This window comes from Natator depressus, chromosome 2, assembly GCF_965152275.1.
Source record: "Natator depressus isolate rNatDep1 chromosome 2, rNatDep2.hap1, whole genome shotgun sequence".
Lineage (NCBI taxonomy): Eukaryota > Metazoa > Chordata > Testudines > Cheloniidae > Natator > Natator depressus.
The window spans coordinates 222,143,804-222,163,417 of NC_134235.1; the positions used below are offsets into that span (position 1 = coordinate 222,143,804).

Consider the following 19,614-nt stretch of genomic DNA (forward strand, 5'->3'; position numbering starts at 1 on the left):
TCCACAAATGTGACCCATGCTGGATAAGATAAAAGAATCACTGTCCAGTAGCTAAGTGAGTAACAAATCTCAGTTTAGTAAATAGAGCCCAGATCCACAAAGGGACTTAGTCATTGTGACACTGAGAGTTGTGGCACCTAAAAGTTAGAAAATCTCAGCAACACTGTGATCCACAAAGTCTGAGTTAGGCACCTTGGCTCCCTGTACAATGAATTGGGACAGATAGTGATCCATAAAGCTAGCTTGATAGGCGGGGGAGTTGCCTAAGCTAGTCAATGGGAGATGCAAAGGAGAGGGGCATGTGCTTATCCCCAAACCTGTCATGGAGATAGTGCTTAAGTCCAGGCATAAATAAACCTGCCTATATAGCATGATCTTGCCCCCTTCCATACCGTCCAGCAGAGGGGATCTTACGGTATGTCTACACTGTAGTAAAATACCCACAGCTGGCCTGTGTTAGGTGGCTTGGGCTAAGGTCTATAAAATTGCAGTGTAGACCAGTGCTACTCAAAGTGGTGGTCCGCGGACCGGTCAGCTGCACACACATAGAAAAAAAAAACCACATTGCTGGTCCCCCACATCAGATAGCTTGAGAAGCACTGGTGTAGACGATCTGGTTTGGGAGCCCGAGCCCAACTCCAAACATCTACACTGCTGTCTTATAGCCCTGAAGCCCAAGCCATGTGAGCCTGAGCCAACTGACACCAGCCAGCTGTGGGTGTTTTATTGCAATGTAGATATACCTTTAGAGTCCCAGTGCATGGATTTAGAATTTTCTTCCGAATTTCAAATGTCCTTGTTGCAGCAGATAGTGCTTGCCTTTAACCTAGGCAGTAGTATATTGACTATTTGGGAGGAAAAACTAATTGGGGTTATGTTTTTCACCCTAACATGCATCAACATAAGATTCGGTTTGGTAAGAAATTGATTATTAGATAAATGTTGTTTGTCATAATCATTAAAGGCCAGATTGTGCCACCCTTGTCCGTACTGAGTAGTACCTTTACAGCATGAATAAGGGTGGCACAAACTATCAGACTTGAAAGAAATTGTATGCATTGATAAGACCTCTGAGTAACCTATCAAGGCAGATTATGAAAATAATTGAGTTCAAGAGGAACCCAGTATGCATGTATGTTTACCACACAGTTGGTTAATGGAGATTTGGTAGACATTTGTGAATTGCAAGAGATGGACATGATGAGTTTTTTCCTTCATCCATAACACAGTTGAAATGCTTATCCTTTTTTATTTACTCTCTTCTCCCCCCTCCCAACTATACTTGATAACTATATCTATACTTGATAACTGATCTAAATTATGTTGGAGGCATCTGGTTTTCTTTGTGACAACTGATAGACTTCCTTTGTTTTTGTATTTTAGAATAATGGCAGTTCCAAGTACAGTAATTTATTTTACCAGCTACGATCAACTGAGTGAAGTTTTGATATCTAAACTAGGAAAAGACAATGACCACATTCCAGTTCTTGCAGGTTCCATAAGCAGATGTGAGTCATAAATTATCTGTATGTTATGGTATTTTCTTTAATATTCCTTTTCCAGCTATTTTATATATTAAGCCAAATTTACTATCATTCCAAACTCAATAGTCCTTCTCCCCTTGTGTCAGAATGTTTCACCATCACCTACTTAAGTGGACCAGAAGGGAACCAAGGCTCTCCATCTCTTCTGGGTTCCAGTCTAGGGACCCTGTTGTGAGATGCTAAGGTCTGCTACTTCAGGCTTCTTGTTACTTTTGTGGATTTCTGTTAGGCTTTTTCCCACAGCGCCTCCCTGGGCTGACTGTAGCTCTACCTCTTTCTAGGCCTTTCATCCATTTTAGTAACCAGAGAGGGACTACAGTCTTTTCGTGGCCACCCTCTTCTTAGCTGGGCTTTCTCCCTTTATGCACACCACCCAACTCCTTCCCCAGCTGGGTTTCACCTTTAGTTGGACCTGGCCCACCCTCCAGGTGCAACCAGATTTATTAATTACTCTCTGTCTCTAGTTAACTATTTCATTACCTGGCTATGGTGCTACCCCATCATATGCTGCTAAAGACAAATTATTTTCATTCTCATTTGTTGTCTAATAAACAATAAATAACACTGATCACACTCTAGTTTAAAGATTACTAGCAAAGGAAAAATAATTTGAACTTATGCACCTTTTTGCTTCTTTATGATGCATAAAGAGCTAGATTTTTTTTTAAAACTTTTTTTCTGCATATTACTACACAAGAAATGCTCTCTTCTTGTTTTCCTAGGAGTCCTTAGGGACACTGGAGAACTGGTAGGATTGGGCTGTGACAGATATAGAACATGGTAGCTGATTGAGAGGGTACTGAATTTTTATTAAAATTGTTTAAAGATCTTTGATTGTCAAACAAACATCCTGTAAACAATTGGGAGACAACATATTGGACTTGATCGTCGCAGTAGTTGGAGTCAGTGAGTTAACCTCTCCCTATATTTACTAGCAGAGTTCCTCAAGGTCAGTCTTGGGACTGATCTTCTAAAATATTTTTATTAATGACTTTGGCACAAAAAGTACGAGTGTACTAATGAAATTTGCTGATGATACAAAATTGGGAGGAGATACAGAGGAGAATCTAAATAGAGGAACGTTTGGATGACCATGAAGACTGGAGTGACAGAAATGAAATGAAATTCAATAATACACAGTGCTAGGTCATGCACTTAAGGGCTAATAATAAGAATTTCTGCTACAGCTGGGTGCTCATTAGTTGGAAGTGACAAAACAGGAGGGAGACCTAGGTGTGTGGGTTTGATCACAAGATGACTGTAAGCCACCAATGTGATGTGGCTATGAAAAAGGCAAATACAATCCTAGGATATGTTAGGCAAGGCATTTCCAGTAGATATAGAGAAGTATTAATGCCATTGTAAAGGGCACTGATAAGACCTCATTTGGAATACTGTGTACAGTTCTGGTCACCCATGTTCAAGAAAGATGAATTTAAACTGGAACAGGTGCAGAGAAGAGCTACTAAGATAATCAGGGGAATGGAGGGCTTATATTATGAGAGGATACTGGATGAGCTTTCCAGACTACTGTACCCCTTTCAGGAATCTGAATTGTCTCGCGGATCCCCAAGTTACACCTCACTTAAAATCTGCTTGCTTACAAAATCAGACATAAAAATGTCACAGCACACTATTACTGAAAAATTGCTTAGTTTCTCATTTTTACCATATGATTATAAAATAAATCAATTGGAATATAAATATTGTACTTATATTTCAATATAAAGTATATAGAGCAGTATAAACAAGTCATTATCTGAATGAAATGTTAGTTGTATTGACTTCTCTAGTGCTTTTTATGTACCCTGTTGTAAAACTAGGCAAATATCTAGATGAGTTGATGTACTTCCTGGAAAACCTCTGCGTACCCCCAGAGGTACTCATTCCCTGGTTGAGAGTCACTGTGATAGAGGGTATGATTGCTGTCTATAAATTCATTAGGGAGGTAAAGATCAGGAAGAGTGAAGAATTATTTAAGCTAAAGGACAATGTTTACACAAGAACAAATGGTATAAACTGGCCAGGAACAAATTCAGGCTGGAAATTAGAATGTTTGTAACCATGACAGTAGGGTAAGGTTTTGAAACCACTTCCCAATAAGAGTTGTGGGAATGAACAACTCAATTAGTTTTAAGAGAGAGCTGGTCCAATTTATGACTGTAATTCTATGACGGGGTTGCTTGTGGGGATAGGGAGGAGGGCTCAACAGCCCTGGGGCTCGCTTCCGGATTATGTGTCTTATGTTCTTAAAAGATCATGCTTCAAGGTTTCAGCCAGGAATCTGCAGGGGTCAGGAAGGGATTTCTTTCGACCACGGTTCACCCATGTAGTCTGGGAGGGTTTCTTTTGTTTTTTAATTTCTTTCCTCTGAAGCATCTGGGATGGCTATGTCTGGACATTGGATAGGGACAGCCAGTGCTGTGAGGTGGTAATGAGCATTCTGTCTCTCAGGTGCATGGCTGGCTAGTTCTTGCTCACGTGCTCAGGGTAACTGATCACAATGTGTGGGGTTAGAAAGGAATTTCTCCCATGTCAGATTGGCAGTGACCTTGGAATGTTTTTGTTTGTTTTTTCCTTTGCAGCATGTCAGTGTGGATCACATGCTAGGATTGTTTGGGTGTATCTCATTTAATAATTTCCCTGTCCCTGCGGGGGCCTTAGGCATCGATGCATCTTGGTCCTTACTGTTCTCTGCCTGTGGCACATAAGCTAGTTTCCTGTGGGCTGTAATATTTTGGTCTAATTTCAGTGTTTGGGTTTAGTGTGCAGATGTTAGGTTGTTGGTGGCCTGTGATGTACAAGAGTTCAGACCAAATGATCTGGTGGTCCCTTCTAGCCTTAACTCTGTGAAATATCCTTATCAGCTTGGATGATAGTGAAATGGCTTGTTTGTTAATGAGTCCCCACTCTGTGCTCTTTCAGTTAAGGGGTGAGAGAACTCTCAGTGTACATATCTGAAATCCGAGTCTTCCAACAAATGGAACGCCAGACTTGATATTCCGTATATTTCTAAAGTCAACAAAACAAATAGAAAAGGTATTTAAAATTAAGCTGTCTTTTATACACCACAAAGAAGCAAAAAGGGGGGAAAAAGGCAGGCCCATGTTTTCCCTATTGCAAGTCACCTTTAAGTAAGATTTAAGATTAATGAAAGAATTGACATTTTAAAAATCAGGTTTATTTATAGAAATACATTTAAACCCATTTGGACCTTGAATTAGGCCTTTGGATCAAGTGTATGATCAAGTTATTCTCACCAGGAAGGAAGGTTGTACAACAGAAATTATTTAGGCCTGGTCCACACGTAAAACTTGTGCCAGCATATCTATGTCAATCGAATGTGATTCCCCTCCCCCCCCCCCCCCCAAAAAAATACTTTTGTTCGGGGAACTGGTATAAGTTATACTGGCAAAAGAATTATTCTGTTGGTATAAGCTATTCTTTACTAGGACTGTGTGCCATTATTAAATATATCAGTAAACCTTTTCTAGCATAGACAAGGTGTTAGGCAACAATTGTGGGAGAGTTAGGGCTTGTCTCTGTGAAGACTTAGGCCATGTCTACAGTTAAATCTTTGGTTGACACAAGTTACAATGGCATGCAATCACCAAAATTAGCATATCCTTCATGCTCCTGCATACTTGGTTTCTTGCAGTGCTACATGTACTGACCAGGGGTGGTCGTGTTTATGCAAAGTGCAGTGCACCACAGGTAGTTATCCCAGCCTGCCATACGCCAACATCTGGCTCAGTGCCTTTTGGAAAATTTTAGCAATGTGTTGTGGGGAAGAAATGAGTGGCATAGAGACCTCTGGGAGCTAAGGATCAAGTTCCCATCAAGCAACTTGGTCCATCCATATCCCATATTTTTGTGTGTGCATTTTTTAAAAACCTGCCAACCTGTGTGGCACTTTTCAGCAGGGTGAATACAAATGAATGATTCTTTTTGAAAGTATCAAAAAAATTGAATTTTTTTTATTTAAATCGAGATTTTTTTCCTTTTGTTGTTTAAATTATAATTGTTCCTTTTTAAAAATAAACTTGTTGCAAATGAAATCTGAATTGTTAAGTCCTAAATTTATTATTATCTCTTAAAACATTTGCATAAAAAATAAATATGCAGAATCATGAGCCTCTATCAAAATCTTTGTGTTAAAGGCTGCTTTTCTATATAAAGAAAGAATCAGGGGGAAAATATTTAACTTTGAGGTCAGGCCAGGGGTGAAAGTAACACAGAAGACTTACCGGTATGGGAGCCTGGCTTTGGGCCCCAGAAGGTGCAGGGCCTCAGGCAGAAGGTGCGGGGCCTTGGGTAAAAAGGGGGCGGGGTTGAGGGGGTCAGCCTCCCCCAGCCAGCCCATCCGTGCTGCCTGGCTCACACTGCCTTAGGCTCCGGTGGCGATTTAAAAGGGCCCAGGGCTCTGGCCGCTGCTGTGGCGGGGGGAAAGGGGCAGCGATGTATGGGCTGGTAGTGGTGGCCACTTCTTACCAGGTCAAGCTTTATAAATATAGCACAATAGGTCAGCCTAAGTCATTTAGGAGAGTGTCTCATTTTTTAAGAGACTTATGTGAGCAAAAACTTATCCTCCAGGCACTTTTACTTAGGAGTATTTGAAAAATTTCCTAGGATGACCTGAAATAATCAGTTTAATTCTCCGCTGAAAGTTAATCCTCCTGATTAATATAAACTAAATATTTCTCCTTGTCATACAGTTAAAACATGAATATATAGTACTAGGGTAAATGAAACAACAAATTCACACTACTGTGGTTCTTTTGGGTAATGTTGATGGCTAATTTGGCTCCTGAACCACTGAGATCTATGTATCACTGTGCTAGCCTATTTACTGCAGTGGTGCCTGCTGAAGTAATCACAGAGTAGTGTGGGAAGTGTTCTACTGCTGTCATAAATATAAAGGGAAGGGTAAACACCTTTAAAATCCCTCCTGGCCAGAGGAAAAAACCTTTCATCTGTAAAGGGTTAATAAGCTAGGATAACCTCGCTGGCACCTGACCAAAATGACCAATGAGGAGACAAGATACTTTCAAAAGCTGGAGGGAGGGAGAAACAAAGGCTCTCTCTGTCTGTGTGATGCTTTTGCCGGGGACAGAACAGGAATGGAGTCTTAGAACTTAGTAAATAATCTAGCTAGATATGTGTTAGATTCTGTTTTCTTTAAATGGCTGAGAAAATAAACTGTGCTGAATGGAATGTATATTCCTGTTTTTGTGTCTTTTTGTAACGTAAGGTTTTGCCTAGAGGGGTTCTCTATGTTTTGAATCTAATTACCCTGTAAGGTATTTACCATCCTGATTTTACAGAGGTGATTCTTTTACTTTTTCTTCAATTAAAATTCTTCTTTTAAGAACCTGATTGCTTTTTCATTGTTCTTAAGATCCAAGGGTTTGGGTCTGTGTTCACCTATGCAAATTGGTGAGGATTTTTATCAAACCTTCCCCAGGAAAGGGGGTATAGGTTTTGGGAGGATTTGGGGGGAAAGACGTTTCCAAGCAGGCTTTTTCCCGGTTATATATCTGTTAGATGTTTGGTGGTGGCAGCAATAAAGTCCAAGGGCAAAAGGTAAAATAGTTGTACCTTGGGGAAGTTTTAACCTAAGCTGGTAAAAATAAGCTTAGGGGGTTTTCATGCAGGTTCCCACATCTGTACCCTAGAGTTCAGAGTGGGGAAGGAACCTTGACAGCTGCAGAGGAAGAAAAAAGGTTGCCATCCCTAGAGACCTTCTAGAGAGGATTGCAGAGTAACTCTATGAAAATTTCATTAAGATCTCTTAGGAGGATACAAGGGACATCCTTATGTGTATAAAAAAAAAAGATGTGCTTGCCCTCCCCCATCTAACTCAACAGGGGAATGAAAAGCAGATGCCAGCTCTACCTCTGTTTGTTATACCACTACCTTTTCTCATAGGAGTAAAATAATGAAAAGTCGATACCTGTGTCTTGTTAACTTGGGGCTGAGCTGGGCACCATCTTTACATTTAAACACTGTAAGAAAAAATGCATGCACACACTTACCCAAGATTCCTTCCCCTTCATCAGACTCATCCATACTCGGCTGGTGGGACTGGCTAGACTGTGGTCGAGTCTCGAACAGGTCCTGGCATGGCTAGACACACCTCTCCCCACGATTTCCCGCTCCTCCTCCTTTTTCTCCTCCTTCTCACTGTTCATGTAGGGCGCTCTGGCTCCAGCAGGGTATCTACGGTAGTCTGCAAGGTACTGGTGCAGTCTCTGCCACTCACGGTATGCAGCTCATTGTAAAAGAGACCGGTCTGCAGCTCCACACCAGATTGATGGTTGGACTCCCTGGCCTTGTGGTACTTCTACAGCAGTTCTTTCTCTTTCATGTATCATTACTGCTGACCCCTCTCATACCCCTTTGCTTGCAACCCCTGTGCAATCTTTCAGAGATGTCCACGCTTCTATGGCTGGTCTGTAGCTGTGCTTGCACAGCCTCTTCTCCCCACAGGCCCAGGGGACCCAGTACCTGCTGTCTACTCCCAGCAAAAGCGTGTCTAGTGTGTAGAGCTGTTGTGGTTGGTTGGGCAGTTGCACACAACAAGGGAGAGCTGCTAGGTGTGCTTGTGAATTTGGGCAATCAGGAAAAGGCATTTCAAAAATATGGGGGTGTTTTAAAGGATGGTGGTGGCTTGTGGTTTCCGTGGCAGTGCAATTCATAATTGTGACCAGAGTGGTCACTGTTGGGCATTGCAGGCCAACTGCTGGAGAACTGTTAGGGTCGACATAGGTCACATAGTGTCTACACTCTCACTGTGTTGATCTCAGTAGGTCTGCCATCACTCAAGGCAGTTCTGGGACATGGTTTTACTAAGTCACTGTAACAGGGCGCGTACGTTGGCCAGAGACAAATTTCAGTGTAGATACATGCACTAACAGGATGACCAAAGGCAACTTACGTCAACCTAAGTTTGTAGTGTAGACCAGGTACTAGAGTGCAGCAAGCCATGGTTGAATGTACAGCTCACTAGTTAGTCACACGCTAACTGGCTAAGGGGACTCTGCTACCATGCACTAAAAGTTTTATAGTGTGCGTTCTGGAACTTTTAGTATGTGGTAGCATTGTCCACATAGCCAGTTGGTGTGCGGCAAACTAGTACAGTTTGTCACACACTGGGGGTATTTCTACACCCTAGTGACACAGCTATGGTGCTGCAACTTTGCTGCTGTAGCGCTGTAGTGTTAATGCTTCCTAGATTGATGGAAGGGGTTTTTCTGACTTTACAGATAATCCACCTCTCTAAGAGATGGTGATAAAAGTTGATAGAAGAATTCGTCCATCGGCAGAGCTGCTATGTCTACATTGGGTTTGGGTGGACCTAACTATATTGTACAGAGCGCAGAATTTTTCACAGCCCTGAGCAATACAGTTAGGTCAACCTAAGTTTTATGTGTAGACCAGGCCTAGGTCTCTATGAAGACATAGCCTCTGGTCTTTTGGCTGAAAGGAACGAAAAATATAGGGTGGGAGAAAAGTTGGATTATTTTTAGTGTTTGGGAAATTGCTCTATTAACAGAATTGACTGTTTTTAAGTCTTACTAATGAACCCTAATCTTTTCTCATTTTCAGTGGGTTCATTAACTGTAATAAGTCCACTGGAGTTGATCAGAACTAAAATGCAGTCTCGCCAATTATCTTACAAGCAACTGCGTATATACATCAATAATACAGTGGCCAAAGAGGGTTGGCGTTCACTCTGGAGGGGGTGGAGTCCCACTGCTCTGAGAGATGTACCTTTCTCAGGTAAGGGTTTATCTCGCATCAGCGTTTGCGTTATGGAGAATACTTGCTTGTCAATTCCTTTACATTTTTTCCTTATACTTCGATAACATTATAGCATGTGGCTCTAAGTAAGGTTGAGAGTGCTTTACTATTCTAAGTGCTTTAAAATCCATGTGCTTAATTGGACTGTCTTGAAATTTGCTGTGCCTCATGGGAATGTGGGGTAAGATTAAAGGTTCAGATTTGGGGTAACTTGAGCAAGGAGTTTCCCAGATATAGTCCTCCTAAAAAAAAATGTTTACAGTATAACCTGCTTTTTCTAACTTTTTTTTTGCACACAGCTAGGGTTCAAACTGTACTTCTGATCCTCCCCAAACTAATTTCACTCACTCACGATTTATCTATTTAGCTAATGCATGACACCCGCTGACCTTTTGGGGAAGCAATATTTCAAAAGCCATTGAGGGTTAAGTTTGTAACTCCAGCTCAGCTTAAGGTAAACTGATCTGCCAATGAGAGTGAAACGTGCATGTGCAGCAAGACTGGGTCTCTGTTGCAAATTAGAGACTTTGCAGACAGCCTGATGCCAGTAACTGAGTGGGCTCACTGTGATATGCTATGGCCATTGAACCTGACCAGCACGCAAAGTACTGTGAGTTTGAGTCCTATCCGTGGCAACTTTCAAAGCATGTGTGTTGTGGGTGTTACTTTCTGTCTACATTCTGCCCTTTTGGAGCCTTATTGAAAGTTTTGTCCAGAGATCAATATTTCTGATTTAAGAACCAATATTTCAAAGTGCTCTAAGAGCTACATGCAGCATCTGATTTTACTTTTAGAAATCTTGCAAAGGAAAGTAGAATTAAAGAGAGAGAAGGTGAAAGACTCTCATAAGCAATTAGGATAATGTAATCAACTCATGCTTGTCAATGATTTCATGAACAATGGGACTGAATGTGATCAAAGAAAAGCAAGTCACTGAGTCATTTAGTCAAGGGATTACTAATATTCAGCCCCCCTGAAATAAGCTGCTAATAACATTTTTGGAATCTGATAACTTTTCTGATGCAAAGCAATTGAAGATCTAAGAATTCCTTCCTTAAATGTACAGCATGGACTGCCACTGAGACCAGCTACTGAACAGGACCAAGAACCAATTCAGAAATATTTCAAGTTATTGCACTACAAAAGCTTTTGTACCTCTGCTTATAGACAGTAAGACATCTGTGTGAGCTATAGCTTACTCAGAAATACTTCTGTGAATGAAACACTGATTATATTTATTATTATTAGAGGCTCTTGTGCAACCCAGTAAGACACCCCAGTGTTTCCACCTGTCTAGTGCAATGTTTGTTGTTTAATTGTAGTCTACTTCCATGACAGAGACATGTTTTTCAATTACTTTCTTATATGTTATCTGTTGAGCTTTTTCCCATCTTCTACCAAGTGGTGTCCAGTCAAGGGCTTATCTAGGAATATGGTTTTTTGGCATCTGTACAACATTCCCAAACTACTTTAGCCTTCTCTCTTGAATTATTGTCTCTCTGCAGTCTGTTGGCCGATCCAACACATGATAGTTACTTTATCCTACCAATGAACACCAAGTATTCTCCACAAGTATCTGTGATGCAATGCGTTAAGTTTTCTGTTGTTGGCTTGTAGCATTTGCCAAGTTTCCAAAGCATGTAACTCAGTGACATTATAGAACTTTATCTTGGTTCTTGTGTGGATCTCTGCAGTTTTCCAAATATTTGCCAATCTCGACAAAACTCCACTTGCATTCCCAATTCTTGTTTCCACCTCCTAATTGAGTTGGCCAGCAGCACTGATTGTGCTTCCAAAATATACACCTTGTTAACCGTACCATATTTATCACTATCAATCACATAGTTACCATCATTGCTGACTCCTCTTTCAATGATCATGAATTTAATTTTCTTTTGGTTGATTCTTAATTCTGTTTTGGCAGCCTCACATTTGACATTGATAGTGGTGTTTTTCATGGCATCATCATTTGTGTCCAACAGAACACTGCCATCTGCGAAGTCAAGATCTTAAAGTTTTCCTCTACTCCTCATAACTTCTGTATCTTCCTTTGATGTTGCTCCTCGCATCTCATGATCTGTCAATACAGAAAAGGAGGGGTTGTAAGATGCAATCTCTGCTGCTGTTCCAGTGATGATATCGAACCAATTGGTCTCTCCACTCTCTGTCCTTACATATCATTTTGAACCTTCATACAGCTTCTTGACTAGTGATTCTGTTTTTCTAGGAAGCGCAGGTTGTTTCTCCATGGTGACTCTCTATGAATTCACTCAAAAGTCTTGATTAAATCTATGACATTTAAGAATAATCCTCTCTGGTAGGCAAGCCCTTTGCAATCAATTGTCTCAGGGCAATGATGTGATCTTCACACAGTCTTTTCAGTTTAAAGCCTGCTTGCTCATTATGCAGTTTTTCATTTATGACTACTTTTGATTCTGTTCAATAGTATACTGGAGAACAGTTTTCCAGGTTCTAGAAGTAATGTTATTCCTCACCAGTTGTCACACATGAGTTGGTTGCCTTTCTTTGATAACTTATAGATGATACATTTCTTCCAGCCCACTGGGCAATGTTCTTTCTCTCATATGCTATATTACAAAGTTCATGTACTGCCACATTCTCTCCAACTTAAAGCTCTTCAGCAGTAATCTTATCTTGACAAGATGCTTTGCTGTTTTTGAGCTGCTTAATTTCTTTCTCTGTTTCTGGTTCTGAAATTTCTAACAGTGAAATGTTTAATTCTTCACCTTCTTTGCATCCACCAACTGGAATTGTTGGTTGAGTACTTCAGATGTTCTTGTGGCACCTTAGAGACTAACAAATTTATTTGAGCATAAGCTTTCGTGGGCTAAAACCCACTTCATCGGATGCATGCAGTGGAAAATACAGTAGGAAGATATATACATGTACATGACAGAGGGGCATTGTGCCAGCAATGTACATTGTCCGGTTTGGCCAGTCTCTACCTAAAAGATTAAATGGACACAAATCAGATGTCAAGAATTATAACATTCAAAAACCAGTCGGAGAACACTTCAATCTCCCTGGTCACTCGATTACAGTCCTAAAAGTCGTAATACTACAACAAAAAAACTTTAAAAACAGATTCCAACGAGAAACTGCTGAATTGGAATTAATTTGCAAACTGGACACCATTAACTTTGGCTTGAATAAAGACTGGGAGTGGATGTGTCATTACATAAAGTAAAACTATTTCCCCATGCTTATTTTTCCCCCTACTGTTACTCACACCTTCTTGTCAACTGTTGGAAATGGGCCATCCTGATTATCACTACAAAAGCTTTTTTTCCCCTCCTGCTGATGATAGCTCACCTTAACTGATCACTCTCGTTATAGTGGGTATGGCAACACCCATTGTTTCATGATCTGTGTGTGTGTGTGTCTGTCTGTCTATTGTATTTTCTACTGCATACATCTGATGAAGTGGATTTTAACCCACGAAAGCTTATGCTCAAATAAATTTGTTAGTCTCTAAGGTGCCACAGGTACTCCTTATTCTTTTTGCTGATGCAGACTAACATGGCTACCACTCTGAAACCTGTCCGATGTTCTTGCTATCGCTCCTTTTGTTCTGCTTCTTTTGTTAGCAATCTTCTATCTTTCACTTTTACGATATAATTCTGACTCTGGAACTGGGATAACAATTTGCTTACATAGCTGAAACAGTTACTTAGTCATCTCTCACTGACGCTTCTTTGGCTTCTGAAACTTTTTTAATCAGGCCATTCTCTTTTGTCTTTCCAACATAACTTCTTTACTACTTTGTCTTTCTCTATATACTGCCATTGCAATAGGTGGTGTTCTTCTTGGGTCACCTGTACTTGCCTCTTTTTTGGGGGGGCTTTTCTTTCCTCAGTCAATTTCCATGCACATAGCTGTATCCATTCCCTTTTCCTTGATCTTCTTGGTTCAGGTGAAGTTGTGACAGCTTCTTTGCAGACATCTCTGAAGCATGCCCACTGTTCTTCTATATCATCATCCAGTACCCACCACTCTTGAAATCCATTTGAGAGTTGGCTTTAAAATCCCTTTTGATTCCTGGGTCAGACAGTTTCTTCAAATCAAATGTAATTTCTCTTTTCCTGTTAGCTTATATTTTTGGCCTCATTCTAATGGACTGTAACCATCTAATCATATTGTTCAGCATGCTCACTAGGTGGTTTAACAGAACAAATGCTATCCCTTGAACCCAAGGACACTGTCATTAGCACTCTCTCTCAGTGCATGGCATAGGTACACAGGGCTAAGATCAGGTGGGGAGGTGAGAACAATCATGCTCAGCACAAGCCCAGGCACATATTATTGTTATTTTATTTTTATTTTGTTTTATTATCAGAGTGCCTCAGAACCCTAGTCATGCACCAAGACTTCATTGTGCTAGGAGCTTTACATACACATACATAAAAAGGTCCCTTTCCCAAAGAGCTTAAAATAAGTATATGACAAGAGACAACACATGGATACAGATGGGAAGTACAAGGAAACAATGAGAGAGTATTGGTCAGCATGCTAGACAGTGGTCTCAGCTCACCAGCAGCCAACTGTTGTCAAGAGTTTTGCTGGCATCTCGGCAAAGGAGAGTTTTTGAAGGTGGATAATGAGGTAGTTTTGCAGATGTTTTTGGGAGTACCTTCCAAGTGTAAAGGGCAGCATGGGGAAAAACACCAAAGGTGCTTGTTGAAAAGTTTAACGAGTGATGGAAGCAGGCATCTTGGATTGATTGGAGGCAAGTGTCGTCAAACTCAGTAGTGAATGACAGATGAGAGGGCAGTGATAAACCCTGAAAAGAGCCTTGAAAGTGAAGACAAGCAGCTCATAGTTGATACAATAGAGAAGAGGGAGCCATGGGAGGTATGCAAAGAGAGGGATGTGATGGTCAAAAGAAAGGGTTAGGAAAGTGATCTTTGCTGCAGAAGCATTCTGAATGAATTTGAGCGGGGCAAGATTGCATTTGTTAAGGCCAGAGAGAAGGATACTGCAATAATTGAAACATGAGGTGATGAGACCTTGGATGAGTGGCCCATCCTGTTGAGTCTGGGTGGGGAGATGAGAACAGGTATTCTCAGTACATGGCACAGACTCACAAAATGCTTGGGGGGTGGGATGAGAATACCCACTGAGATTAATAGAACAGTTCACACCTCTGAGCTATTATTTCAGGCTGTATTCATCTCTGTGGGGGTGTTCTTACTCAGTTTAGTGTGTCTGGTGAAGCGCTCTCCTGTCGACATAATTACTCCACCTCAACAAGAGGAGGAAGCTATATTGGCGAGAGAGCGTCTCTCTCGCTGACATAGCGGAATGTAGACACTGCTTTAAGTCGATGTAAGTTACGTCACTCGGGGGTGGTTTTGTCACACCTCTGAGCGACATAAGTTGCTTCGATTTAAGCAGTAGCATAGACAAGCCCTGAGATGAATGGGCCATTTCACCCCTCTCTGAGCCTCGTGTGCTGTAGATGGATGTGTAGAGCCACTTCCCTAAATACTGGACTCAAATTTGGGGTAGGACTCTCTGCATTTCCACTCTTCTGTCCTTTCCTACCTTTACAGCCCCACCACCTTCCTTTCTCTGAGCTTACTAGAGACATTGAGAGACAAATAGGAGGGTGGAGCAGCAGGGATGAAGAAGTGCTCAGAGCAGCTGGGACATGGAGATGGGCATAGCTGTGGGTGTGGTGGAGGGTTTGGAGGATTGGGTTGGAAGATGTAAGGGACTTCATGTCAGTCTCTGCATCTTCTCTCCAGCTACTTAACTTGCGGAGTCCTCCCTATATCTTGTTAATAGGGAGGAGGGCTGGGAGAAAGGACTGGGTTGTGATGATCATGCAAAGAGATGGGAGATGATTTAGAATTGATGTGCAGCCAGTGCCTTTTGTTTTCAGGGGTAATTACTGCTAAGGAGTCAGAGGCACAGAGGGGGAGAGCTTGGCTGTGGTTCATGAGAAAATGGAGATTTTATTTTTATTTTTTTTTATTTTTAAAAACAGGGAAATTAACTGCCCCAAAACTTTATTTACGCAGATTAAGGTTGTTCAGTGCTGCCTTGTGCCCTTCCAGAATGTGGAGAGTGACTAAATATAATCCTCTGAACACCAGGAAATACAAAGTAAGGTACATGCCACCACTGCAGTGCAACTTTCTCTGCCTCTTTGAGCAGTACCCCTGCACACCAATAACACACATACTAGCACTCAGAATTAGCTCTAGTTAACCCCTTTTGAGTTAGCCTAGCTTTAGTAAAAGTCGCTACACAGTAAAATAACGCTCGAGCTGCACAGAGTGATTAGATTAGCAATGCAGAGTAGCTGTGTTCCCATTGCATTATCTGCTTGAGCATCAGCAACATTTGAACTTTAACGCATATCCCCGACAGGCCAGCTAGCTTGAGTTTAAAATGCCACGTAACTTGAGCTAGAGACTTGTGAGCAGACAAGAGTCAGGATAGGGGCAACACTGAAGTTATACCACAAGCCCACATGGCAGTGAAAACAGGCTCCCATATGCTGCAGAATGCCTTAGGAACTGAGCACTGTTGGACAAAATCTGATGCTTTCTCTTGCTAAGGCAAAACTTGGGTCAGGCATAACAAACAGCTGGCCTACATGCAAACACTGAGACTACTCCACACAAACCACCCCACACTTAGAACGTAACATAAGAATGGCCATATTGGGTCAGACCAAAGGTCCATCTAGCCCAGTATCCTGTCTTCCGACAGGGGCCAATGCCAGGTGCCCCAGAGGGAATAAACAGAATAGGTAATCATCAAGTGATCCATCCCATCGCCCATTCCCACCTTCTGGAAAACAGAGGCTAGGGTCACCATCCCTGTCCATCCTGGCTAATAGCCATTGATGGACGTATCCTCCATGAACTTATCTAGTTCTTTTTTGAACCCTGTTATAGTCTTGGCCTTCACAACATCCTCTGGCAAGGAATTCTACAGGTTGACTGTGAGTTGTGTGGAAAAAATACTTCCTTTTCTTTGTTTTAAACCTGCTTCCTATTAATTTCATTTGGTGACCCCTAGTTCTTGTATTATGAGGGGGAGTAAATAATGGTTCCTTATTTACTTTCTCCACACCAGTCATGATTTTATAAACCTCTATCATATTCTCCCTTAGGTGTCGCTTTTCCAAGCTGGAAAGTCCCAGTCTTATTAATCTCTCCTCATATGGCAGCCATTCCATACCCCTAATCATTTTTGTTGCCCTTTTCTGAACCTTTTCCAATTCCAGTATATCTTTTTTGAGATGGAGCGACCACATCTACATGCAGTATTCAAGATGGGGGTGTATCATGGATTTATATAGAGGCAATATGATATTTTCTGTCCTATTATCTATCCCTTTCTTAATGATTCCCAACATTCTGTTTGCTTTTTTGGCTGCTGCTGCACATTGGGTGGATGTTTTCAGAGAACGATCCACAATGACTCCCAAGATCTCTTTCTTGAGTGGCAACAGCTAATTTAGAGTCCATCATTTTATACGTACAGTTGGATTGTGTTTTCCAATGTGCATTACTTTGCATTTATCAACATTGAATTTCATCTACCATTTTGTTGCCCAGTCACCCAGTTTTGTGAGATCCCTTTTTAATCCTTAACAGTCTGCTTTGGACTTAACTAACTTGAGTAGTTTTCTATCATCCACAGATTTTGCCACCTCACTGTTTACCCCTTTTTCCAGATCATTTATGAATATTTTGAATAAGACTGGTCCTAGTACAGATGCCTGGAGGACACCACTATTTATCTCTCTCCATTCTGAAAACTGACCATTTATTCCTATCCTTTGTTTCCTATCTTTTAACCAGTTACCAATCCATAAGAGGACCTTCCCTGTTGTCCCATGACAGCTTACCTTTTGGAGGCCTTTGGTGAGGGACCTTGTCAAAGGCTTTTTGAAAATCTAAGTACACTATATCCACTGGATCCCCCTCGTCCACATGCTTGTTGACCTCCTCAAAGAGTTCTAGTAGATTGATGAGGCATGATTTCACTTCACAAAAAACATGTTGACTCTTCTCCAACAAATTATGTTCATCTATATGTCTGACAATTTTGTTCTTTACTATAGTTTCAACCAGTTTACCCAGTACTGAAGTCAGGCTTACCGGCCTGTAATTGCTGGGATCACCTTTGGAGCCCTTTTTGAAAATTGTTGTCACATTAGCTATCCTCCAGTCATTGATACAGAAGCTAATTTAAATGATAGGTTACAGACTACAGTTAGTAGTTTTGCAATTTCACATTTGAGTTCCTTCAGAACTCTCGGGTCAATGCCATCTGGTTCTGGTGAGTTATTACTATTAAGTTTATCAATTTGTTCCAAAACTTCCTCTAAGGACATCTCAATCTGGGACAGTTTTTCAGATTTGTCACCTAAAAAGAATGGCTCAGGTTTGGGAATCTCCCTCAGATCCTCAGCTGTGAAGGCCGATGCAAAGAATTCATTTAGTGTCTCTGCAATGGCCTTATTGTCCTTGAGTGCTCCTTTAGCACTTCGATCATCCAGTGGCCTCACTGGTTGTTTAGGAGGCTTCCAGCTTCTGATGTACTTAAAAAATTTTTTGCTATTTTTTGAGTCTTTGGCTAGTTGTTCTTCAGATTCTTTTTTGGACTTCCTAACTATATTTTTACACTTCATTTGCCAGATTTTATGCTCCTTTCTATTTTCCTCACTAGGATTTAACTTCCACTTTTTAAAGGATACCTTTTGCCTCTCACTGCTTCTTTAACTTGGTTGTTTAGCCATGGTGGCACTTTTTTGGTTCTCTTACTATGTTTTTTTAATTTGGGATATACATTTAAGTTGAGCCTCTATTATGGTGTCTTTAAAAGTTTCCATGCAGCTTGCAGGGTTTTCACTTTTTGCGCTGTACCTTTTAATTTCTGTTTAACTAACTTCCTCATTTTTGTGTAGTCCCCCTTTCTGAAACTAAATGCTACAGTGTTGGGCTGCTCTGGTGTTTTCCAGGGATGTTAAATTTAATTATATTATGGTCACTATTACCAAGCGGTCCAGCTATATTCACCTCTTGGACCAGATCCTATGCTCCACTTAGGACTAAATCAAGAATTGCCTCTCCTCTTGTGGATTCCAGGACTAGCTGCTCCAAGAAGCAGTCATTTAAGATGTCAAGAAACTTTATCTCTGCATCCCATCCTGAGGTGACATGTATCCAGTCAATATGGGGATAGTTGAAATCCCCCATTATTATTGAGTTTTTTATTTTAATAGCCTCTCTAATCTCCCTGAGCATTTCACAGTCACTATCACCATCCTGGTCAGGTGGTTGGTAATATATCTCTACTGCTATATTCTTATTATTAGAGCATGGAATTGTTATCCATAGAGATTCTGTGGTACAGTTTGGTTCATTTAAGATTTTTACTTCATTTGATTCTACGCTTTCTTTCACATATAGTTTCACTCCCCCACCAGCATGACCTGTTCTGTCCTTCCGATATATTTTGTACCTTGGTATTACTGTGTCCCTTTCATTATCCTCATTCCCCAAAGTTTCTTTGATGCCTGTTATATCAATATCCTCTAGTTCACTCATCTTCTTATTTAGACTTCTAGCATTGATATATAAGCACTTTAAAAACTTTTCAGATTTCTACCATTACATGATATAATTGAATGGGACTTTTTTTCATTTGACTGTTTCTCATCAGATCCTACCTGTATTTTATCATTATCCATCCTCTCCTCCTTACAGGAACATAGAGAATCTGCATTAATAGATCCTCCCCTAAGGAATGTCTCTGTCCGAAACACGTGGTCCTCCACACTTGTCGGCTTTCCCGCAGCACTTAGTTTAAAAACTGCTCTACGACCTTTTTAATTTTAAGTGCCAGCAATCTGGTTCCATTTTAGTTCCCCTTCACTCTTGCCCTGCGGATTTTTTCTGAGACATTGCCTTCTCTGATTCCTCACTAGCCCCTAAAGACCACTGTCATATGTGCCACCAAACAGATGACAATCCCCATGACAAGAAAATGCTTTTATGTTCCTCTACTGCCACAGCCTACAGAATTTAGTGCTGAAATCAGGCATAGTTGATCTTTCAGGGTACACATGCACCTCTCATCATTCACAGCAGCAATTCTGCCAGCCTGCTCCAGTTTATCCCACCTCCATTCAGTACAGCTGTACCGAACTCAGTGAACGGTAGTTGGAATTGGAGGCAAAAAAATGCTACAGTTGAAACGTGTGGAACACAATTGCACAGTA

At 41.0% G+C, this 19,614-nt stretch overlaps 1 protein-coding gene across 1 annotated transcript in view; it reads left to right on the plus strand.

The window, feature by feature from the left end:
- The window catches only part of SLC25A40 (solute carrier family 25 member 40), a 79,859-nt gene that overhangs the window by 22,114 nt on the left and 38,131 nt on the right, over positions 1 to 19,614 (plus strand). Inside the window, exons 7-8 of the mRNA XM_074945982.1 lie at positions 1,384 to 1,508; positions 9,153 to 9,326. Of these exons, the coding sequence (XP_074802083.1) occupies positions 1,384 to 1,508; positions 9,153 to 9,326 (299 nt within the window). The remainder of the gene's footprint in view (positions 1 to 1,383; positions 1,509 to 9,152; positions 9,327 to 19,614) is intronic.